General features: G+C 49.8%; 1 protein-coding gene across 6 annotated transcripts in view; it reads left to right on the top strand.

Annotated features, from left to right (window-relative positions):
* LOC138472139 (cyclin-dependent kinase 11B-like) overlaps positions 1-25807 on the top strand; it is a 945042-nt gene that overhangs the window by 834050 nt on the left and 85185 nt on the right. For all 6 annotated transcript variants that reach the window (XM_069610151.1, XM_069610152.1, XM_069610149.1 and 3 more), the window contains one exon: positions 1205-1321. In XM_069610151.1, the coding sequence (XP_069466252.1) occupies positions 1205-1321 (117 nt within the window). The remainder of the gene's footprint in view (positions 1-1204; positions 1322-25807) is intronic.

The following is a 25807-nucleotide window of genomic DNA, read 5'->3' as shown; positions in this document are numbered from 1 at the left end:
TGCGATTACCACTAGATGTCAAACTATATACACAGCATGTGAATCTAAGCAGATACAATCATCAAAAATGCTATTACAGTGCGTAATGCATGTCTTATTAGTCTTGTGTGATCACTCTACTTGCTAGTAGTCATTTTTCATAGTGTGTTTTGGCCATAAATAACTGTATTTTTATAGCTCTGGTCTAAGTGTAATCTGTGATTCCCATTGTGTGAACTCATCGTGGACCCTTTACAAGCTGACTGCCTCTGAAGATCTTAGCCTAGACAGCCTGTCACTGCTACCTGAACTGGTTTGGCTACAGCTCTCCAGAGTTGTTCCTGTCACAGTATAGTTTGGCCTTCTATACATCTGTCCAGCAGGCCAGAGTATAGAACATCAGTCCTAACACTTCGGTATCTTTCATAGATTCACATACTTGAATATTCCCTTTGAGACTGTAAATCTCTGGTAATTTTGTACATTTTACATATAAAGCAATTTACATTGCTAACAAAGCCTGAGGCAGATGGGTGCATGTGAATCTATGAAAGATACCAACGCTGAAGAAATACAGTAACAGGTAACTGCTCTTCCATCGTGTGCTCCTTGGAGAGTAAGTCAGTATACAGAGAAGCCCTTGAAGAGAGGTGATTTGGTCACCCTGAGTCCTCATCCTTGGCTCTTGGAAAATCCCTCCTAAACTATCCCTTTTATTAGACAATGAAATAAAGAAACAATGTGGACATTGCTTCTGCATAGATATGCAATGTGGGCTGTACAAGGATCCTACACAGATCCACAGTTTGTCATGTATTAAAAACAAAAAGCTCAAATAAACAAGTTGAAGTACTCCAAACGAACCACTAGATGGATATTATGCATAGCATGCAAATCTAAGAGCAACATTACTGTTCAGGGAAGTAAGGTTTTTCATACATCCTTGGAAATTCTGATTTAACCTTTGATCTTCCAAGGTAGATAGAATAGGAGGCATTGAGTTGGAAACTCCTCATTTGGTATAAAGTGCTCTTAACCCCCAAGCAGACAAACTAAATCTTAACTAAGTATTGAAATGATGCTACAGCCCATATTTATACATATGACTGTTTCTTTAAAATCACGATTACCTGTTGGCAAGAAAGGCAGAGCTAATGTCACTTATGTTGGATGTGTCGGATCTCCTATGTACTTCTGTTAACATAAACATTTTGTGTTTTTTTAGGAATATTCGACGGCCATAGACTTATGGTCTGTGGGGTGCATCTTTGGTGAGCTTCTAACCCAAAAGCCACTGTTTCCTGGGAAGTCTGAAATTGACCAAATAAACAAAATATTCAAGGTAAAATGTTCAATGTTGAACCAAGAAAGATGATACTTGAAAGACATTTTTTGTGTACTCAATAGTAGTTTATTTTGTGTTTTTTCAATCGTCCACAGTTTTATGTTAAAGGGATGTTTTCTTTTTGCAGCATTTCTCCCATCATTCCCCATTGCTTCCAGTAGAACCCCCAACATGTCTGTTTTTGAATCTTAGCTCACCTTGGTGGTGAGTAAACGCTTTATAGCTTTACTCACTGCTCAACTCTTTCATTTTTAGTGCACTGGTCCGTCCCCAAGTCTGCCAGTCTATGAGATGTTCTCCATTTGTATTTTCACGTTGTGACACTTCCTTAAATTGAGTGTTGTATGGACACTGTACTTTATTTTTTTATTATATATATATATTTCTGATGTTTGTTAATCTGCTTAGAATCACATGCTGTGCATAGGTCCGACATCCAGTGGTTACTGCGGAGTATTGCATTTTGTTTTTCGTAGTCGAAAAGGGGACGTCGACAAGGCGTGTCTGAAACACTATCCCTATAGTGACGTGCGTTGTACCCACAATCCCTCACGCGTCGAGGTCCCTCAGATTGTTTTTTTCCGCCCAGCTTCTGGTCGCCTTCACGCGGAGCTCCTCGAGAGACATTGCAACTCCTCGACCTTTGGTCGTTTTTTCACATAATATTAATAATCCCTCCCTCGACGCAGTTGTAAGCTGTTCTCCGCCGAGCAAAATCTTCGATGGAGGGTCGAGCGGAGGAAATCCTTCGGCGCTGCCGAACACGTGGCCTGGCCTCGCAGGCCATATACAGTAGGGAGAGTGGGGTCGTGGGACATCTCTGGGTCTCTTCTGAGAATGCCTTTCCCTTTCCCCTTCCTTTCCCTTGGGGTGCTTATCGCGATTTATTGCCTCGGCTATGGAGAGGACACCCTTTAGGTTTTGCCCGCTTTGCAAAGGCAAATTCACTTGGAAGGACAAGCATTCACGGTGTAACCGCTGCTTGCCCCTCGATCACAAGGAGGAAGGTTGCGCGGCTTGTCGGCTTCTTAAGCCTAAAACTCTAAAAGACCGTAGGGTTAAAAGGTGGGCGGCCTACGCGATGTCGAAGGCCGAAGGTTCACCCGCCGCTGCTACCACCGACAGTGACGAGGAACGCGATAACACGACCTCCGCTACGGAAGTCGAAACCCCCTCTAAGGAGCGCTTGCGCGCTTCGTCGTCTGTCCCCGGCCCCGACGGGCTCGGCTCATGCCCTGCTTATGGGGATGAACACCCCGGCGACACTGACGCACACAAAGACTCACATAAGCACACAACCCATGGCTCTTCTTCGTCTAAGACGAAAAGAGCTTCGGCGCCCAAGGAGACGCAGGTTCCACCGGCGGCCTCCTCGGACCGTTCGGGTTCGAAGCCCCTCTCGCAACCGCAGCCGCGACCAGGGACTGGGCTTTCGGCAAATAAGGGCGAGCCCCCAAACCATCGGCCGGCGCGCATCAACAGAAGGCGCATACCGCCGCAGAGCGTTCGACACCCATAGCGTCGAACGCAAGCTTCCGCCGACAAACGAGTCGCCGACAAACGAGTCGCCGAAAGCTTGGCGAGGATCGCTGTAGCCGACGCTCAGAAGCGTACGCCAAAGACCACGTCGAGCGCTACGCATAAGTCGAAAGACACGCCGAAAAAGCCCGAAGAAAGGCAGGGACTACCCCCTTCAGTCGGGGGGTCACCCAGCACACCTGAAGGTTTTTCGGAGGGCGACGGGACACTTTCCTCGACGCTTTGGGAGAGGTCCAGCCATTTCCAGCTAGATGACTCTATTTTTCCCCCGCCAGACCGCTCTGGGGTACCCCATGAAACCATGGAAAGACTCCACCTCTGTATGGAGAGGATGGAAAGGTTTATGAATACCCAGACCTCTCAAACTCCCAAGAGGACTAGAGAAGGGCCTCAGGAGGACCCCAGGGCCAAAAATCCGAGGCTAGTCGATCCCCAGGTGGACACAGCCTCAGACTTCCATAACGTATACGACCTCACTGGGGAGGAAGAATACTTGGAGGAGGAGGATGTTTTCATGGACGATGAAGAAGGACAGAACCAGGAGGAATGTCTGGGAGACAGGCCAGACATTATAGAAGAAGGCTTCCGAGAAGACACTGAAGAAGGACCTTCGCACCCCTGGCAATCCCCATCAGTATATTCCGACACTGATGTCCTAAACCTAAATCCTCCTGACAATTCACCGGTTAGGAACACGTCTCCAATTGACGATCAGCCCACTTTCAATGCACTGTTGCGCAGAGCAGCAGCACATTTCAAACTGGACACTGGGGAGCTCTCTCCAGAATTAGACTTTGTGGAAAAAGTAATTAAAGAGAAACCCCCGGTCAGCCAAACCATTCCCCTCCTAGCTTCAGTGAAGAGAAGAATCATCCCTTCGCTGGCCACTCCCGCATTGATCAGAGGGGTCAATCCGAGAATTGAAAAACTTTTCACTCCTTCTCCCTCAGACCCGCTCTACATTAGGGGACATTCCATTCCGGATTCCCTAGTAGTATCTAATACTAGAAAGAGGGCAGGGGTACCACTTTCCACCAGTGAGGCACCCCCTGACAAGGAGGGCAAAAGGCTATATGCCCTTGCAAAAAGAGTAACTTCCTCGGCTGCCTTCTCAGCAAGAATTGCGAACAACAATTCTTTGCTTGCTAGCTATGCAGACGCGCAGTGGGCCAAACTGCGCAAGGACGCCGAGGAAGCACCGGAGCCTTTACGTACACGCCTACTTTCAACTATTGGCGAAGGAACCCAGGTGAACCAGAGCATTGTAAAGAACTCTCTGGACGCGGCAGAAACAGCGGGACGTTCCCTGGTGCAGGGAATACTCCTAAAACGCCATGTATGGCTGCGCAACTCAGGGTTTAAACCGGAGACACAGGCGTCTTTAATAAATAAACCTGTGGAAGACTCTAAACTCTTCGGAAAAGCGGTGGATGAAGCTCTAGAGATGGCTAAAAAAGAGTTCGATACTATCAAGACTCTTGACCAAATCTCTAAGCCCACTGCCAGACGCGGCTATGGCAACAAACGCTTTTTTCGTGGCCAACGCCAACAACAACAACAAAGTCAGCATCAACAATACCCTGCCACCAATTACCAGACCAATAGTGGGCAGTACAGCCAAAGAGGCCAACGCCGGGGTAAAGGGAGAGGTCGGGGATCCACCCCCAGAGGCTCCCAAGCCCCCAACAACTCCAAGTGACGCGAAGATTCGCATCCCCTCCCATGCAACACCAGTCGGGGGCCGGATAACATCCTTTCTTCCTGCATGGGAGGAGATAACGTCAGACCGTTGGGTACTTTCCACCGTAGCCCACGGATACTGTATCGAATTCAACAGTTCCCCATCCTACAGACCCCCGAGGGGACGTCGCATGACACCGGAACATCTTGCCATCCTTCTCCAAGAAGTACAACAACTGCTGGAAAAAGGAGCCATAGAGGTCGTGCCTCTATCTCAGGTAACGGAAGGTATTTATTCAGTGTACTTCCTTGTACCCAAAAAGGATCTAACCATGCGCCCTGTATTAGATCTGCGCCCAGCGAACAAGTTTATCAAACCCCAAAAGTTTCGTATGGTAACCTTACAGGAAGTAATCCCACTGCTTTCTCAGGGAGATTACATGACAACATTGGACATGAAAGATGCATACTTTCATATTTTAATGTTGCCAGCGCACAGAAAATACCTCAGGTTCATGATAGAGGGCAAACACTACCAGTTCAAAGTGCTACCCTTCGGCATAGCATCAGCACCAAGGGTATTCACGAAGGTGCTGGCAGTGGCAGCGGCCCACCTGCGCAGGTTGTCCATCCCAGTTTACCCTTACCTCGACGACTGGCTCATAACAGGGGATTCTTACGAAACATGCTTCTCCAATACCCAAAAGACAGTAGACCTTTTGTTCCAGTTGGGCTTCTCCATCAACGAAAAGAAGTCCAGTTTAGACCCCAGTCAAATCAAGCAATTCCTAGGGGCTCTAATTCAAACAAAGGACGGCCTCGTCTTCCCCTCCAAAGAGAGGGTCCAAAACATGCTGTTTCAAATCCCTCAATATGTGACCGGTCGAGAGGTGACGGTACGCAAAGCAATGCGCTTGCTAGGAATGATGGCGTCGTGTATTTATTTGGTACCTCACGCGCGCCTGCGCATGCGCCCAATGCAAGAGTGGCTCAACAGCCAGTGGTGTCAGGCCAGCGGACTATGGGAGGATCTAGTTGTGGTCTCGCAAGCCTTGGTTCTCTCGCTACGGTGGTGGACAAAGGAAAACATGGAAAAAGGGAAACCCTTTGCCACACCCGCGGCGGAAGCCACTCTAACCACAGACGCATCCCTCACAGGATGGGGGGCGCACCTATCCCATCAGACTGCTCACGGAGTGTGGACTCCGAACGTAGCATCCAAACACATAAATCTACTGGAGCTACTAGCTGTGTTCAAGGCGCTAAGAGCCTTCCAGGAACACCTACAAGGCAAAACAGTAATGGTCCTTACAGACAGCACCACAGCCATGTACTACATCAACAAGCAAGGGGGCACCCACTCTCCAGGCCTGTCCAAGCTGGCCCAGAATATATGGAAGTGGGCTCTCAAACAGGACATGTTCCTACTATCACTACATGTACCCGGGGAACTCAATCTGCTGGCAGACAGTCTCAGCAGAGATTTCCCCCTGCCCGAAGAGTACGAATGGCGCCTGCACGAAGACATCGTCTTCGACGTCTTCACACAATGGGGAATCCCAGAAATAGACCTGTTCGCAACCCTGGAAAACTCACAATGCCTAAGTTACGCCTCCAGGTATCCCCAGAACCAATCCAAGGGGAACGGTCTGTCGATGCAATGGTCAGGGAAATTTGTTTACGCTTTTCCCCCGACTCCCCTTCTCAACAGAGTGGTGCACAAGATGCACCAGGAACAAGTGACCATGATACTAGTGGCCCCAATGTGGGCACGACAACCATGGTTCGCTCACTTGATGGAGATGTCTCTATCCCCCCCAGTAAAACTCCCCTGCCCGTACAACATGCTGTCTCAGGACAAAGGCAGGACTCTGCATCCATGCCCCCAGAACATGAACTTAGCAGCTTGGCTCCTGAGATCATAGAGTTCGGACATCTACAACTCCCGCAAAGATGCATGGACATCCTCAGGGAAGCCAGAAAACCGAACACTCGCCACTGCTATTCTAGCAAGTGGAAAAGATTTGTCATCTGGTGCAGGAGTAAAAGCATCAACCCTATTGACTGCTCTCCCACACATGTGGTCCTATACCTGACCCACCTATTGGATTCAGGTCTAGTGTTTAACGCCATTAAAGTCCACCTAGCTGCACTTTCTGCATACACCACTTCCCAACTCAAAGTGTCGTGGTGGAGGATCCCTGTTATAAAGGCCTTCATGGAGGGAGTAAAGAGAATACACCCCCCGATAGCTGACCCAGCTCCCGGATGGGACCTTAATGTGGTACTTACCAGACTCATGGGCTCTCCATTCGAACCCATGCACAAAGCATCTCTTAAACACCTCACGCTTAAGACTGCTTTTTTAATAGCTATCACCTCCATCAGGAGAGTAAGTGAACTTCAGGCTCTTTCTATTCTAGACCCCTTCGTTACAGTTCACAAAGATAAAGTGGTTCTACGCACTCACCCTAGGTTTGCTCCGAAATTTATTTCTAAATTCCACGTAAACCAATCTATAGAACTACCAACGTTCTTTCAAAATCCTTCCAATTTGGGAGAAAGGACTCTGCACACACTAGATGTACGCAGAGCGGTCATGTTCTACATGGAAAGAACCAGACCACTGAGGAAGACTAATCAGTTCTTCGTCTCTGTGGCAGCAGGAAGAGAAGGAGATGCGGTTTCAAAATCCACTATTTCTAGATGGATTGTTCAATGCATCACTCTCTGCTACACTCTTGCTAAGAGAGAACTGCCCTTTAGGCCAAGAGCACACTCTACTCGAGGCACGGGGGCATCCATAGCATTCATTGCAAATGTTCCCCTTTAGTCCATCTGCAAAGCGGCTACCTGGAGTTCTGTGCACACCTTTACAAAACACTACTGTCTAGATACACACTCTAGATCTGACTCCCAGGTGGGACAGGCAGTATTACGACACCTTTTCTCTACTGTTGCTTCTCATAACCCACCGCCAACTCCGGGTACTGCTCGCTAGTCTATGCACAGCATGTGATTCTAAGCAGATTAACAAACATCAGAAGAGAATGCATTACTTACCGTAAAAGCATTTCTGATGGTTGTATCTGCTTAGATTCACATGCGCCCGCCCTTCCTTCCCGCTCGGATGGAAGGAACATAGACTTCCTTTATATATCTCTCTTTTCTGTACTCACTCACGTCTAGAAGGCTCCCTCAGGGCAGAAAAATACAAACAGAGGGACCTCGACGCGTGAGGGATTGTGGGTACAACGCACGTCACTATAGGGATAGTGTTTCAGACACGCCTTGTCGACGTCCCCTTTTCGACTACGAAAAACAAAATGCAATACTCCGCAGTAACCACTGGATGTCGGACCTATGCACAGCATGTGAATCTAAGCAGATACAACCATCAGAAATGCTTTTACGGTAAGTAATGCATTCTCATATATAGCAAGTGTTTATGCCTATGTGAGCTGCCTAGGACTGACTGGTAGTAGTGAACCATGTCTTAAAACTTTTTTTAGTGCACTTCCTTGAAGAATCTGTATTTGACCAAGATAATGCCATTTTGGGGAGCACATACTCAAAATGGCTACTCATCGTAGTTTAAAACCTATCCTTTTGCAATCTTGCTTTTTGTCTGCTCTCCAAGGCCAGAAATATCTAAATAACGGCATGCACTTTCACGCAACCCACTGTTGGATTCCAGGTCTGTCCTTTGTGTGAATCGAACTGGTTGAAACTGGGATTGTGATCGTCTGGCCAAAATCCACATTTTGAATGGATTGTGTCCTCCGACATATTAGTCATCTTATGATATTATCTCTCCAGCTTTGCTGCTTTGGAAAAGGTTTTTCCAGAGGGCGCTGTATGCAGTGTTGTCGCATCAATGTGTCTCGAGGACCTGCATCGATCGACAGCCCAAATAGCACATCCAGAGCCCATTGGCTTCAGTTCAGTTTTTCCGAGCTTACGCTTCGAGTCATTAACGGCGTGCTTCTGTTTTTTGCAAGAAAAATGTCTTCTTCTTCAACTCCTTCGACACCAAAGTCCGGTTTAAAAAAATGCCATGACTGTGGATCGAAGATGTCAATTACGGATCCTCACTGCGTCTGCATATGGTGTCTGGGCTCCGGGCACCGTACCAACGACTGTAGGTCCTGTCAAGCCATGACAGAGAAAGCTCTCAGGGAGCATAGAGATAAACTGGCGGTGGGGAGGTTAGCTTCGAAGTCGTCTTCGATGCGGGAGAAAGTCTGGCGAGTCTAGGGACTCCTGCCGGAGTAAAAAATCAAAGAGGTCCCGATCGAGGAGTCGATCGCAGCAATCTTTGTCTTCTTCCTCAAAGAAGGCAAAGAAGAGACGTCATAGGTCTCCCTCATCTGATTCCTCTACCAAGGTAATCGGATGCCTGACGAAGTGGGACGCATTTCATTCAGAGATGATGCTTATTTTAGAGAATGCGGCCTCAACCTCCTCGAAAGAAAGGCACAAGAGCCACCCACCAGCCGCACCCAAGGACTACAACGGGAAGTCGAAGGTTACAACTTCGGTGCCATGAAATAAGCCGGCATTGCGTCGAAAGTTCTCGACCCGACGAAAAGTCGTCGAGAGTATCGACTCAGCAACCGAGTGCTTCTTTGGTAGCACCAAAGAAGCATAAAGCGTCGAAGACCTAAATAACTGTCGACTCCATCGGAGCCAGACCTGTCGACACCGAAGTCAGCGCTGAGTAAACCGTGCCATTTTCAAATCCGTCTTCGACACCGTCAACGGCTACTTTGACTTTGTCAACGGTTTTTGGCATACAGGACAAGATTTACAAACATGTCCCGAACAAATACTTTAAGTCTGTCTTTGATCTATGAAGAGAAACAACCCTCTGATGAGGATTCCCCTCCATTTGGGTTCCAATTTGGCACCCAGAATGTGCCAGAAGAGCTCATTTCTGAAGAGTCTAAAATGAGAGACTTGTATGATCTCCAGTCAGCTAGTGGTCTTAACCACGCCGGAACTCGAATTTGGCAGGCCTGACCCCTCTGAGCATGCAGATTCGTCCTATATAAAGCTTATGACTAAGGGCACTCTGTATATGGGTTGGAGTAGAACTTCTCCTATATATCTAAGGATGACATAACTGACATCCTGGACCCGGGTCATCAGAAGGACCCAATGTTGCCTTTCCACCTGGCCCTGCAGAGGAAAGTCACTGCAAATTAAGAGGCCCCGGAATCTGGACCTGCAGTTAATAGAAACTTTGCAAGGAAGTACAAGCCTTCCAGCAGTGATCCAGAATACCTGACCAAGCACCCCACACCTGAAAGCTTGGTGGTTCCGGCTGCCACATCAACCAGGCAATCTACTTACCCCTCTATCCCCCCAGATAGAGATGACAAGAGGGTGGATGACTGGTCATGTAAGGTTTCCACAGCAGGCAGTATGGCCTTGAAATCTACCAAGGTGACTTGTACCCTTTCCAGATTCACTTATACCCTATGGGACTGTTTTGCTATGGCGGCTGATCACATCCCGGAAGGCGAAGAAAGAGACTGCTTCCTGGCCATAGTTAAGGATGGTAAGGAGGCAACGGGAGAATGTCTCCAGTCAGGTTTGGATACTCCTGACAACATCAGCAGATTAATGGCTGCTAGCACCATACCACGCAGATTTGCATGGTTGAAGTCAGGGTTTGCACCGGACATGCAGGCTAGACTGCACCACATGCCTTTTGACGGCTCGAGGTTGTTCGGCAGCAAGGCGGGTGAGAGTTTGGAGAAGCTGCAGACCTCGAATGTGGCGACTAAATCCCTTAGCGCCTCCATTTGACAACCTCAATAACCCCATTCAGGCTCATCCTCCTGGAGGGGTAGGCCCTTTCGTTTCTAGTCCTCAATTGGAACAGGAAGAGGACAAGCCGGACAAAGGGGCCAAAGCTTCCCTCTTTGTGGATGAGGAAGGGGTGCTAAATCGGCACCAGCAACTTTACCCTCAGGTGCTGCTGCAGCCGCCTCTAAGACACTGAGGCCTCGACCCACAAGACCCCGGTTGGAGGCAGAATTTCTCAGCATTGAATGAATGTTGGGGCATTAGTTCAGCTGCTGGGGCACTGGAAAACGGTAGCCCAAGGTTACGGTCTTCCTTTTCAAAAAAGGCATCAGGATCATCCAATGGGATACAACTGTCAAAATTCCAGATCCGCTCCTTGTGCAGGACATTTTAACCTGGCTAGGGAAAGTTGCAGTAAAACATGTATCTGTTACAGAGAGGAACAAGCGTTGGCATTCCCCCTACTTTGATTCCCAAGAAAGATTGAGGATTGAGACCCATCTTGTTAAGAGACTTGAACAAGTTCCTCAGGAAGGAAAAGTTCAAGATGGTTACCCTTTCTCAGATGCTTCAGGCTCTCCAACTCTAAGACTGGTTGGTATCATTGGACATTCAGGATGCTTACTTTCATGTGCCAATTCATCTCAAAAGTACATGAGTTTCGCGGTTGGCAGTTCTCATTTTCAATTTAGAGTTCTGCCATTCGGGCTGACATCCGCCAGAGGGTTTTTACCAAGTTAATGGCGGTAGTGGCAGTGAGTCTCAGGAGAGGGTGAAGATTCATATCTACCCTTACCTGGACGATTGGCTGATCAGGGCTTGTTGACCCGAACAGGCCCAGGAGCATCTCGGTATCACCTGCCACTCCCGTCACAGACTGGGCTTCTCCCTCAATTACAAGAAGTCCCACATGATACCATACCAAAGACTCCAATTAATTGGAGCAGTCCTGGATACTTCCTCAGGGAATGCTTTGCCTCCTGAGGTTAGAGCTGAACACATTCAGCAGATGGTAACAAAATTCCAGAATGCCCAGCATCTTCCAGCTTTCGATTTTCGGAGGTTGCTCGGTCTCATGGCAGCCTGCATTTTTCTGGTGCCGGAGGCCTGATTGAGGATGAGATCCCTTCAATAGGCTCTAAGGACTCAGTGCTCCCAATTCTCAGGGAATATGTCAGACCAACTGCAGGTTCTGAGCAGAGTTGCTCAGGACCTTCTATGGTGGGCTTGCAAAGACGAGGGAGAATCTTTTTGGCAACCATGGCCGGAGATCACGATATTGACGGACACCCCACTCACTCGGTGAGGGGGCCACACCAACAAACTGACAGTGGTCGTTGGTTGCCATTGGAGTCCAAACTACACATCAACCTTTTGGAGCTGAGGGCCATCAGACTAGTGCTGAAGGCCTTCATGCCCTCTGTACGGGGAAAGAATGTCCTGATAATGACCGACAACACAGTGGCCGTGTACTAACTCAACAAAAGAGGAGGTTTAGGGCCACTACCACTGTCAATGCAGCTCTGGTTCTGGGCAAATCAAGACAGAATCTCCCTATCAGTAGTTCGCCTAGCTGGAGGTCAGAACACGGCAGCGGACTCTCTGAGCAGGCAGAGCACAGTCCCCCACGAGTGGGAACTAGCTCAGAAAGTCCTTCAAGAGATCTTCACCCTTTGGGGAACCCCTCAAGTATATCTGTTTGTGACCGGTGTCAATCGGAAGTGCAAATCGCATTTGTGGTGGACTGGGAATTTCCACTCCTGTATGCTTGTCCTCCAGTCCCCGTCATTCCTCATGTAATCAGGAGGTTGAGAAAGATCGGAAAACACATGATCCTAATTGCCCCGTATTGTGCCAGGAGGACGTGGTACCCGGACCTTCTGGACATGTCGATCTGCCAACATGTCGATCTCCAATAAGTCTTCCACAAAGAGAGGATCTTCTCTCGCAAGAGGAAGGTCAGGTTCTCCATCCAGAGGTCAAGACACTCATCCTTCACGCACAGTTTCTGAAAGGCTGAGATACACGGATTGGGACCTCCCGGGTTAACGTAATGTTTGTCGCAAAAGAGAACGTTATCAACTTTCTATCCTCCTCCTTCAAGTAAAGAAGAGGAGCGATAGCATAGACCCGAAAAGGGTGCTACTTTTTTACATTTAAAGAATAGTTTGATTTCACCAGGTTGATCAACTTTGATATATGATAGGTTATTTAGAACGCGCTTAATACCCAGAGATTACTAAGCGCGGACCAGGGGATCGAACCTATGTTGCTCCGTGTCATCTTGCCTCCAAGGCAAGCATGTTGCCCTTGAGCTATCCTCCCGAGACATTTATTGGGAATACCATCACCAAATTGAGCCTTGCAGTCACCAAGCAAACAATATCCAGGTGGATTTTCCTGGCCATTGGCGAATGTTATAGACTTGCAGTAAAGGACCCGCCGGAAGGCCTAAGGGCTCATTCCACATGGGGCATGGCAACTTCTGCAGCTCTTCAAAGGGGTGTCCCAATAAATGACATCTGTTCAGCGGCCACTTGGTTGTCCATTCATACGTTTGTCAAACACTACTGCATGCATTCTTCCTCTAGTGATGGAGGACTTTTTGCTAACGCCGTCCTCCATTCGGTCCATGATTAAATTGATTGATACTCCCAGCTCCAAATTTCTACTGCTTTGGGAGTCTATCATAAGTTGAGGAATATGTGGGAGGACACATTCCATTTGAAGACCGTTACTTACCCCAGGTAACATTCTTTCAATTGGATGTTCCTCCCACATATTCCTCATCAACTTACCCTGCTGTAAAATGTACGTGTATTACACTCTACGCTTTGAGAGTCTACAGTCTTGGGTATGCCTGATTAATTCCTCTAAGAATGGGGATGGGAAAAACAGAACTGAAGCCAACGGGCTATGCATGCGCTATTTGTCCCTCGAGGGACATCAACGCAACAACACTTTTTTTTATTTTATTTTTTTGCAAAGCTGGAGAGCTAGAATATCATAAGATGGGGAATAGGTGGCAGGAACATCCAATCGAAAGAGCATTACCCGGTTAAGTAACTTGTTCTTCTCTAATTGAATGTCTGATGTGGAGTAACTGGCTGTTCCTGATCTGATAGCCCCACTACTTATTTGAAGATGCTGATCCTTCCTATTGTGGAACTGGGGTGTAAGTCCCAGTCTGAATTTTAGATAATAGAAGTATATTTTAAACATTCAAGAGTCCGTCCACTGGAGCCAGGAATCGGAAGAGATGACAGGCCTGAGAATGCTCTGACTGTTCAGAAGCATCCAGCATTGCCAAAGACAATCAGCAAGGACTCCGGGAGCTGTAGCCAAACCAGTTCTTGGAAGCAAGGTGAGTGGTCTAGGCGAAGTCTCAAGGGCTGGTGAGCTTGTAAGGGGTCCACAATGATTGCACACAGTGAAATAGCCAAGGAACACACTTAGACAAACAGGTATAAAAATACTTCTTTACATATGTTATGTTAAAGGTACTTATATAGCGCACCGTCACCAACGGAATTGGTCCCCAGGCGCTCTGGTAGATCTCTAAACAAGGAGGACGGGTAGGGTTAGTCTGGTGGAAGGGGAGTAGGAGTGTGGGAGAAGTGGTGTGCTGTTGGCGGCTTCAGCTCGGTATACACCATGTGCTGAGCTTTGGTGCAAGTATCGGATTGGGTGAGAGCTTGTGTGCTGAAGGTGCTGTTTATGTGTTTGCGTGTTGATGTAGTGTTAAGTGCGTGCGGATTGCTGGGAGAGAGATGGTTGTGTGAGTTTTAGGTGGGTTAAGTATGCAGAAATTTGAAAGTTTGGGTAATGGGGTCTGTATCCTGGTCCTGATGGTTCTTGTTCCATTTGAGCTGTATTCCTGTGGGTGGGGTTGTTGCTAATTACTTATAGGCCGTCTCCCTGTAGCGTGTGATGGTGCGGCGCGGACCCAGCTGTATCCTAGTGAGCATTTTATGGTGTGATAAGTATTTCTGTTTTCTCTTCCTCGGGTGTGGGAGCTGAGGTTGGTGCTACCTATTCTTTTGCTATCTATTGAGACATTTGTCTGTTGGAGCTTGGAATGGTTCAGGGCCAGGGTGCTGTTAATGAAACGTCCTAGTACTTCCGTTGTGGTCAGTCAGCCTATGTATTCAGTCATTAGTTTCCTCCTGTCATAACTATCTTTGGCCAAATAGCACAGTTAAAAATTACTGCTAACAGGTAATATTGTTACTCAATGCTAAAAATTAGATGCATATATACAATTACTGGAGTAGTGCAAAATATATATCAAACCCCTGAAAAGGAAGGTACAGATTAGTATTAGCAACTAGTCCACAGGGATTGAATCCTGGGGCCTTGTGCCCAAAGGTTCAGCAAAGATCCATACAGTTGTGTGGAGCTGGAAAAAATGAAAGTAGGGTTTCTGGGGTCCAAGGAACAGTCCCAAGTGTCAGGGGACAAGTTAAATTAGCTATCCAAACGTGTTCCCAACTTTCGGAGTGCTTGTGTGAACAAGCAATGTCAAAGCCAAAGTAAACAATAAAAGTTACTAAACTTATAAAAGGAAGTAAAGGGGTTCAGGTAAGCATTGCTACAACTCACCCTGACGTATGTGGATGGATGATGCATGGAGAAAGGATAACGTGGGTAGAACGAATGAAAGGAGCAGACCGGATGATGAAGTGATGACATGCATAGATCGGACGAAGTGCACTGATCAGAAGGAATACATAGAACTGATCGAACTAATTGTGTGCATGGAACTGAGCAAGTTCATGCAACGGATGGAATGCACGGAACAGATAGAGGGCACAGAATGGACACTGTACAAAAATGATAGAGTGCATGGAACGATATGAAGTCCATAAAATGGTTGGAGTCCGTGGAACGGTCGTAATGCATGGACCAGTCAGAGTACATGAACTATTGGAGTGGGCTCGATCTCAAGCACCTAAGGTAAACCACCATATCACATCTCCACGCGTACTCTTCTTTACACCACCACTCAACTAGAACACAGCGATACTATGACACCATTCGGTATAGCTGTTCTCATACCATCATTTGCCTCGTACTCCCCATAACCCTAACTTAACACTGCTGGTTACACATCCTCCAGCCCAGGCGTTCTCCTCAGGCCCAAAGCAGCCAGAATCGGTCTGGATGACAACCTGCCAGAACGAACACATACTCTTGATCTCTCAACCACCACACCTACCGCTAAGAAGCACCTATCACACGAATGCCACACCAGCTGCACACACATCCGGTGCTCACACGCACCTTATGACTCTCTATTCCCTCTGCTGACTTGAACTTCGGTTCCCGAGGGCGTTCAGCCTTGAGACCATACCAATGGTACATAAGGTGCTATATAAATGCAAAGTAACATAACATAACCCTTCGTATTCTGATTCTTCACAGGACTTGGCAGGTCGATTGAAGAGGGTCCATGGTCGTTTTTCCTGCTGTTTGCCACAGACCTTGATTGCCAGGGGGTTCAGGTTCGGGCAGCTCTCTGGTCGCTGTTTAATGCTGGTGCAAAGTCTCCCAGTTGAAGAATGCAGCAGAACTCGGTGCTGCACCTCTCTCAGGACAGGCATGGACGTAGGTAGGCAGTTTTGGACGATGGCCACCGATGCACAGTGACGCAAAGGGATTAATTTGGCGTGGCCAGACTTTCCCTCCTATCTCGGGTCCCCTTGATGCTAGGACTATGACATTCTGCAGAGGTAAGTCATGTTTCAAAAGCTGAGGATCCCCCCAAGTTCCAGTCCCCGACCCGGAACAGTGATGTCTGCAGTGTGGAAGCCCAAACTCAGAGCTGATCATCCACAGGGCGGTCCTTGGGCACTTCCGAAGGCTCTTCGTAGAACTCCTAGCTGGCATCGAGAATGGAGATTCTCTCCACTCAAAGGGTTGCAGCTCCTTCACAGGACTGCTGGATATCTTCCACAGGACAGGGCTCTACCAGAGCAGCAGCAGAAGTTGGTTGCCAAGCCTTCTTCCGACTGGTCCACAGTCTCCTTGCAAGTCTTGCAGCTGGACAGGGGTCGTGGCTCCTTCAGTTTCTTCCAGGATCTTCCAGGAGTGGGTGCAGGGGTCCTCTTCTTATCATAAAAACCAAGTAAGAGCAGTAACTTCCACAAGGCCAATAACAGATCTGCTCCACACACACCCCAGCAGTGATCCAATCGGGACCACTGGCAGCAAAGCTCATGCATACCACTCAGACACACTGGCACCAGTTTGTGGATTGGGATCAGTCAGTCCCAGCCCACTTCCTGGCAGCAAACACACATAGCCCTCCAGTAGCCCGCCAAAAGACTCTGCTTTCCCAAGCACTGGAAGTCCATATAAGGATTTTCCTGGTCACACAGGCCAGGAAGAAGGCTAAAAGACAAGATTGCTAAAGGACAAGCCAAAAACCTTGTGGCATGGCCATGTTTGACTACTAGCCACAGTTAGTAGCCAAACGCGGTAAGGCTAAAAAGAAATGCACCAAAAAATGGTAAAAGGTCACTGCTGCCCCCAGCTTGTCCATTTAGCACACCTAGAAAAACCCAAAAATACCCGAGTGTTAGTCTAGGGCAGTGGTCTTCAAACTTTTTTGGCCTAGGCCCCCCCTGAGCAAATTTTGGGCAGGCCGGGCCTCCCCAAATGTGCCAGATGAACTTTTGCGCGCCGTCACCGCACCCTACTCCCAGTACAGACCCTGGCCTCTCCCCACCTTGCTCCCACCACTATCCCAGTGCTCCTGCCCATCCTGCTCCCACCACAGTCCCATAACACAATCATACACGCATCCATACACATATTTAAATAAAAAAATAAATCACCATGAACATACTTTCTGCAGCGGCCTGCGTGTGTGGTTGCTAAAATGCCCCGCTCCAGCTTGCTCTACCCGTATGTGCGAGGAGGCGCAGGAGCACCCTTTCGCACATACATAAATGCAGTGCCCTAGCCAACATTTCCAATGAGCTATGCAAGGCTGGCGAAGCAAAATGCCCCCAGCGTTGCATGGCTCAGTGACCATGTGCGGCTGGGGAACTGAACTGTCAAAGGCAAACAGTGTTTCCCTTTGACAGTTCAGCCAGCCCAGGAGAACTCGCTCAGCTGGAAAAAGCAGCTGCGGGAGTGCTCAGTGTTTCAGATGGGCCGGCTCTTAAGCTCCTCCATAATGGGTGAGGGGGCCAGTTGGTGGATGCCCCCTCACCCATTATGGATGAGCCGCCAGACTTGGACTGGCCTATAGGGCACTAGGGCGATGACCGTACCAAAAATGCAAAATGCTAGTGTAGGCCAGTCAAAATGGCCCACTTTTTTGGCCAATGTGGGCCAGTTTGAGGAGTTACTTCACTATGCAGCTAGTAGTTTTGACCATTCTTGCTGAATAAACTTTCTTTAAATATCACAATTTGTTTACATTTGAACAAAAAACACCCCCTTGGGTACTATTCAAACAGTCAGTGACTAAAGGACTGAATATCCATTTGCAACTGCTGGCCACTTTTTCATTGGTGCCTAAGGCTGTTTTATGGTCCAGTCTGACCATGTGAGCTGCCCGTACCCATTTCCTCCAAGCTAAATTCTTGCATTGCATTGTACAATGATAAAAACTACAAGTGGTACAAAGTTACTAGAAGTAGTAACAAAGTAACTAGACTAAAAGAAACAATGTTTCCCAGTACTGACAGCCTGAAGGACATGTCAGTTTCCCCATAACAGAAGAGCAAAAGCCAGTGTAGTGAATCTTAAGGCTTCACTGCACTGTAAATAGAAAAGGTGTAGTAAAAAGGAATCTTTCCTAACATCATCGGCCTAGGAAATACCTTAGACATTGCCTCCTGCCCCCTCCTGCTTCCTAGAACCCACCCTCCCAAAAATACACTGGTGGACTAACCAGTCTTTCTGCAATGCTGTGGACTTTGGGAATGTTCCAGGAACTTTCTGGGGCTAACCATCCCTTGAAGTACCTCTGCTGCAGTGGACAGAGAGCCCTCATTCAAATGTGGGAATTGGCAGGTTGTTAGGCAACATTGTATGCAGTACCCTTTGGGTGCACTACAGCAACCCTGACCTCCTGGCAGTAGGAACCCAACCTTAAGTATAAGTCTGTACTACACAGGTTGGTAGCGTGTTGAGCAGCCAGGCATATCTCAAGAGGGGTCAATGTGAGCTGTAGGGGAGATTCACAGTGAAAAGTATTCAAATAAAATCTTACACACAAGGTTTCGAGGGGATTGGGTCCTCCGACGTATTCCATATCTGACATGTAATCACCACAGCTGTGCTGCTTCGGAAACTTTTTTCGGCGTCTGCGTCCTGCGTCGATGCGCCGTCGTTGAGGACCTCCTCCGACGTCATCCGATGTGATAAGTAGGACGCACGACGCCCGTAGCCTCAGTTCCGTATTTTCCGCGAACGTGTTGCTTCGTGAATCTCGGTTAACGCCTCGACTCTTTGGAGTTCTGTTCTTCTCGGTTCTTCGAACCTGTTCGTTTGTGAAAATCCTTCGTGTGAAGATGTCTTCTACTTCGACCCCGCGTCCGGGCTTCAAGAAGTGCGGGGAGTGTGGGTCCAAGATGTCGGTGACGGACTCGCACGACGCCTGCCTCTGGTGCCTCGGGGAGGCCCACGACACGGATGACTGTATCGACTGCCAGTCGTTCACGTCCAAAGCCTTACGCGAACGTAAGAAGAAGTTGTCGGTAGGTCGGGTGTCCAAGCCCCGGAAGTCCGTCTGCGGGGCTTTCGACGGATGATTCGAGGGGTGACTCTCCGCGTCATCGTCAGGAGTCTCGTGGGTCTCCTTCTAGGAGTCGGTCTCGCCACTCCTCAGCCTCTTAGAGGCATTCTCGGTAGCGCCGACACCGGTCGTCTTCCAGGTCCTCTTCGGAGGACTCTGCCCAGCACGTCGCTTACCCCACCAGCCGTGCGACGCCAGAGGAATGGGCTTCCTTTGGGAAGAAAATGCTGGCGATTCTTGAGTCGCAGGGTACTTAGCCGTCCGCGCCCCCGAGTGGGGTCGGTCGTGAGGGTTCGAGAGACACCGCTCGCAAGAGTGGTCGGCACGAGTCACGGGAGAGGTCCCGTTCGGACAAGGAGACTCGTTCTCGACGTACCCGTTCCAGGTCCCGGTCCTCCACGCGTTCGAGACCGTGTGCACCTGTGAGGTCTTCGAGGAAGACATCGACGTCTGAGGCGTCGAGGGCGTCGACAGGCTTTCTCGAGGCTCCGGCTCCGAGGAAGCCGTCGACGCTCAGGTCGTCGAAGGACACGCTCGGGGCTCCGGCTTCGAGGGCTGTGTCGACGCCGCCGATGCTGGCGGCGCTGCATCTGACGTCGTCGCGATTTCCTCGACGTCGATCCTCTCGGCGCCTATGCCTGTTCTCTCGACGCCGATTCGCTCGACGCCATCGACACCTTTCGTGTCGGAGGTACCCCGTGGCACGGGAGAACCCCCTAGGAAGGCTCTGGTTAAGAGCAAGCACTCACGGGTGCCTTCTTTTCGCCACCTGGAATATATTTCAGAGCCGGATGAGGATTCTGATGGCCTGGTTCCTAGTCAGGTTCCAGTCTCGGGCCATGGTCAGTTTGTCGATTTGAGGCAGTCACTGCATGATGCCAGTGGACTGGACACCTCTCCGGAGGTGGAGTTTTGTAGGCCTGAGCCTGGCTCTCATGCCGATTCCTCGTACCGGCGCCTTATGGCTAGGGTTTCTGAGTACTTGGGATGGTCTGCTCCCCCAGGGGAGTTTGTGCAGGATGATCTAACGGACATCCTTGATGTTGGTCCCCCAACTGACCCGGTACTGCCGTTCCATATGGCTTTACAGAGAAGGGTGGCGGCGGCTTGGACTGCTCCGGAGAGTCTCCCGGCGGTGGGCAGATCCTTGTCGCGAAAATACCGTCCAGCCAGTAGCAACCCCTGCTACTTGACCAGGCACCCCACTCCGGAGAGTTTGGTGGTGCAGGTGGCCACGGCCCCGGCGAAGCAGGCGTCGTACCCTACCATCCCTCCTGATAGGGACGACAAACGTTTTGATGGCTGGGCGAAGAAAGTGTTTTCTTCTGGTGGTATGGCGCTTCAGGCGGCCAACTCCATTTGTGCCTTGTCTCGTTTCACACACACTCTGTGGAACTGTGTTGCGTTAGCGGCTGAACATATTCCCGAAGGGGACGAACGGAATGGTTTCCTTGCTATGGTCCAGGATGGTAAGGATGCCATGCGAGTCCGTTCAGTCGGGTTTGGATATAGCTGAATGCGTCAGTAGGTCCATGGCGGCGATCACCGTGATACGCAGGTTTGCGTGGTTGCGGAAGTCGGGGTTTGCTCCTGATGTGCAGTCCCGGCTCCTCAACATGCCCTTTGATGGTGAACACCTTTTTGGCAGCAAGGCTGACTAGAGCCTTGAGAGGTTGCAGACCTCAAAAGCTGCAGCGAAGTCGTTGGGCGCTGCAGTTCGCCAACCTCCGCCTTTTCGTCCTAGGGGACAGCAGTGGAGGGGTGGTTCCTTTCGCTATTACTCGTTCTTCGGTAAAGCGAGAGGAGCTGGCAGTCAAAGAGGCCAACGCAGGGGTACCAGAGGTGGATGACAGGGTACCCGTGGTGCCAAGGCCGCTCGGGCTGTTGCCTCTTTGCCCTCAGGTAACGCCGCAGCCGCTCCCACTCAGTCATGAGGCCATGTCCCATGGTTCGCCGTTGGGGGAAGGCTGGCGCAGCATCTTGTAGAGTGGCAAGCTATTACTTCAGATGTGTGGGTTCTGGAGATCATAACCCACGGCTACTGTCTTCCCTTTCGGCACAGGCCTCGCGACAATCCACCGGGGAACCTCTCTTTGCAGAGTCCGGATCCGCTCCTTGCGCAGGAAATTCAAGCACTGCTGGAGAAAGGCCCCATAGAACTGGTGCCTGTAGCGGAGAGGAACAAGGGATGGTATTCCCCTTATTTTTTGATTTCGAAGAAAGACGGGGGATTGAGACCCATCATGGACTTGCGCGGTTTGAACAAACTCCTCAGGAAGGACAAGTTCAAGATGGTTACTCTCTCTCAAGTCCTCCAGGCCCTTCAGCTTCAGGAGTGGTTGGTGTCACTCGACCTCAAGGATGCTTACTTCCATGTGCCGATCCATCCCAAGCACAAGAAGTACCTGAGGTTCGCGGTTGGCGACTTGCACTTTCAGTTTCGGGTCCTGCCGTTCGGATTGACCTCCGCCCGAGGGTTTTCACCAAGCTCATGGTAGTGGTGGCAGCGCATCTCAGGCAAGGGGGGATTCACGTCTACCCCTACCTGGACGATTGGTTGATCCGGGGGAGCTCTCCCGAGCAAGTCCTGGATCATCTGTCCGTCACCTGCCACTCCCTTCACAGGCTGGGCTTCTCCCTCAACTTAAAGAAGTCCCATTTGACGCCAACACAGCGGCTCCAGTACATCGGAGCAGTGCTCGACACTTCCCTGGGGCAGTGTTTTCCTCCCCAGGTGACGGCTCTTCACATTCAGCAGATGGTGCACAAGTTTCAGCATGCCCAGACGCTCCCAGCGTTCGAGTTCTTGAGGTTGCTCGGCCTCATGGCATCCTGCATTCTTCTGGTGCCAGAGGCTCGCCTGCGGATGAGATCTTGGCAGTGGGCACTCAAGACGCATTGGTCGCAGTCCTCCGGCAGGATGTCGGACCCGGTTCAGGTGCCACCCTCGGTCGCCTGGGACCTTCTGTGGTGGGCCGTCAAAGGCAACTTGATGAAGGGGGCTCCATTTTGGCTTCCCTGGCCGGAGGTGACTATCGTGACGGATGCATCCCTCACGGGATGGGGAGCTCATGCCAACGGGCTGACAGTCAGCGGTCGTTGGTCTCCGTCGGAGTCCAGACTCCATATCAATCTGTTGGAGCTGAGGGCTGTCAGGCTAGCCCTGAAGGCTTTTCTGCCGACTGTGCGAGGAAAGAGTGTCCTGATCCTGACGACAACACAGTGGCCATGCACTACCTCAACAAAAAGGGGGGGGGCAGGGTCACTTCCTCTGTGCAGGGAGGCGATGCAGCTCGAGTTCTGGGCCATCCAGCAGGAAGTTTCGATCTCGGCAGTTCATCTGGCCGGAGACAAAAACGTGATGCCGGACGCTCTGAGCAGGCAGAGCGCGATCTCTCACGAGTGGGAGTTGGCTCAGGAGATTCTCCTGGAGATCTTCGCCCTTTGGGGGACCCCTCAAGTGGATCTCTTCGCCTCCAGTGTCAACCGGAAGTGCGAAAGGTTTTGCTCGCGGGAATTTCCTCCAAAAGGAGCCTTAGGAGATGCGTTCGTGGTGGAGTGGTCATTCCCGCTGCTGTATGCGTTTCCTCCAGTCCCCGTCATCCCGCACGTGCTGCGGAGGTTACGGAAGTTCGGTTCCCGGATGATCCTCATTGCTCCGGCGTGGGCTCGGAGGACGTGGTACCCGGACCTTCTCGACTTGTCCATCTGTCCTCCACGTCGTCTTCCCTACCGAGACGATCTGCTCTCACGGGAGGGGGGGTCAGGTTCTCCATCCAGAGGTCAGATCCCTCAACCTTCACGCTTGGCTTCTGAAAGGTTGAGGTATAAGCATTGGGACCTCCCTGAAGACGTGATGGAGGTGTTGCTTTCGGCCCGAAGGCCAGCAACAAAGTCTCTGTACCGTTGCCGTTGGCGTATGTTCTGCGACTGGTGCAGAGTTCATATTGTGGATCCTTTTGCATGTGACATCTCCATGGTTCTGTCCTTTTTACTTTCTTTGGCCCACAGGGGCTTGCAAGTGGGTACCATTAAAGGTTACCTGGCGGCGCTGTCAATCTTTAAGCGCTCGTCTGAAGAGTGTTCTTACTTTAAAATCCCTTTAATTTCACAGTTTCTGAAAGGGCTCACTAATGTGTTCCCTCCGTCACCTTTCCTGTGCCCGGTTGAACCTTGTTCTTAAGTTTCTTATGGGTGCTCCGTTTGAGCCTTTACATTCTTGCCCTTTGAGGCTGTTAACTCTGAAAACTGTGTTTTTAGTTGCAGTTACTTCCGCTCGCAGAGTGAGTGAGTTACAAGCCCTTTCAGTTAAGCCACCCTTCACTGTATTTCACAAGGACAGGGTTGTCCTTAGAGTTCGTCCTTCTTTTCTTCCGAAGGTAGTGACGGAATTTCATTTGGCCCAGAAGGTTGTTCTTCCGGCATTCTATCCTCCGCATCCTGGTAAGGAAGAGGAGAGGCTCCATAGGCTTGATCCTAGGAGAGCTTTAAGCTTTTATGTTTCAAGCATGTCCCGGGTCAGAGTGGACTATCAACTCTTTATTGGTTACGCTGGAAAGCGTTTGGGGCAAGCTGTGACGAAACAGACTTTGTCTCGCTGGATTATTTTGGCCATCTCGGAGTGTTATCGCTTGGCGGGTAAGGACCCACCGGCTGGCTTGCGGGCCCATTCTACCAGGGGTATGGCTGCATCTACTGCCCTGCAGAGGGGTGTTCCTATTCGCAACATCTGTGATGCAGCCACCTGGGCTTCAGTACATACATTTGTTCGTCACTATTCCCTCGATTCCATCCGAGCACAGGATCTGGCCTTTGGCAAGGCGGTCCTTTGCTCTGCTATTTGATTGACTATTCTAAATTTTGATTCTAAATTCTTTCCCTCCTCCTTGCTCTGGTACTGCTTTGGGAGTCTGTCATAGATATGGAATACGTCGGAGGACCCAATCCCCTCGAAGAACAAGTTACTTTCTTACCTGGTAACGTTCTTTCGATGGGATGGTCCGACGACGTATTCCATATCGCTCCCGCCCTGCCTTCCCCGCTGCAGAATTTCTTTTGCGATTGCAGCTTACGTTCCGCAAGGCTTTGTGTCTGACTGGCAGTTGACTAATGTCACACGTTCTGGGGGAAAAAACTACAACTGAGGCTACGGGCGTCGTGCGTCCTACTTATCACATCGGATGACGTCGGAGGAGGTCCTCAACGACGGCGCATCGACGTCATCGACTCAGGACGCAGACGCCGAAAAAAGTTTCCGAAGCAGCACAGCTGTGGTGATTACATGTCATAGATATGGAATACGTCGTCGGACCATCCCATCGAAAGAACGTTACCAGGTAAGAAAGTAACTTGTTCTTCTTGCATAAACAATTATTCATTTATTTAACAGTCAGTTTCAGTAGGGCAATATAATTGTCATGATGCCTACCCTCGGGGATCCAGATCAAGTCCAGCAGTCCCGGAAGCAGGCATCAAGTTATTCCAAGCAAGCCCAACAACCCCTGCTAGGGGCCTTTTGGGTGCAGTCCTGGCGTCTATGGCGCCAGGCTTATATGGAGAGTCAGTCCTGGCGCCATAGGCGCCAGGCTCGTAGATTAAAACTTACCTGATGCAGACCATGCTGCAAACTCACCTGATGCAGACCATACTGCAAGAACTCCAAGCCAAAAGAGGCTTGAAAGGGACTACTTTACCTTGGGACTATTTTCTACTCGGGTGGGGTCGGGGAGGAATACTTACCTGGGACTACTTTGGAGCCTATTTAAACCACGCCCGAAGAACAGCACACACTTCGCGTTATTCTGCGTCCAGCAGCGTAACGCTCACCTTGCCAGCAGTCAGCATCCAGTCTTCTGCCACGCCCGCCTCGAGTCTGGAGCTCCTAGAAAAAGGGAGAAAGGAGGAGACATGGTTAGAACAAGAGCAATACCTTTGATCCTTACCTGAATTCCCGATCCACCACGCCTTCGAGCTGGAAGAAAGAAGTTATTTTATGCGCGTCGCCTCACCTGCTGCAGCGCCGCGCTGAACTCACCGGCCTTCGCAACATCTTCATTATCCACTGCATCCTTCTGCATGTTCCCGCCGCACTCCGGCACCTAAGGGGAACACAAGAACAGCAAGGTGAGCCAAGGGAATAAACAGAGGCAATATTAGTTACCCCACATAGACTTACCTCATTTTACCACCGGGGGTACTATTCCTCTTCACGGGTTGGCGCAGCCTCCACCGCATCCTCGCTGTACCCCGGCCCCTAAGGGGAACAAAAGGACAGCAAGGTGAAACAAAGGGACAAACAAGGGGAAACCTCCTCGCCACAATACTTACCTAATTTTACCGCCAGAGGCATTTTCTCCCCGAGACTTCATGCTTACTCTCAGCGCCTGAATAAGGGAGAAAGCAACAGGTTACATACTGACATTATTTTATTGAACTGTGTTGGATAATACAAATCCTTACCTGAATATTACCGGTTGCCACAAGGAACTCTTCGCTAGGGTCAAGCTGCAACCTGCAAGGAATCGGACAAAAGTGAAAGTCAGACTTTGGAACTCTTACGAACTACATACTTACGGCGTCTTGCCGGAAATCTCATGTTCTGGAACTCACCAATTCCTTCGAACCAGTGAAGCAACTGGTTATCTACGCGCCCCTGCGCTCAATGCAGGATGGAGAGCTCATCTTTCCAAACCATCAGG

This window comes from Ambystoma mexicanum, chromosome 8 (genome assembly GCF_040938575.1).
Source record: "Ambystoma mexicanum isolate Mex_15411 chromosome 8, UKY_AmexF1_1, whole genome shotgun sequence".
Classification (NCBI taxonomy): Eukaryota; Metazoa; Chordata; class Amphibia; order Caudata; family Ambystomatidae; genus Ambystoma; species Ambystoma mexicanum.
Note: the sequence above shows the minus strand (reverse complement) of the source record. Positions and strands in the feature narration are given on the sequence as shown.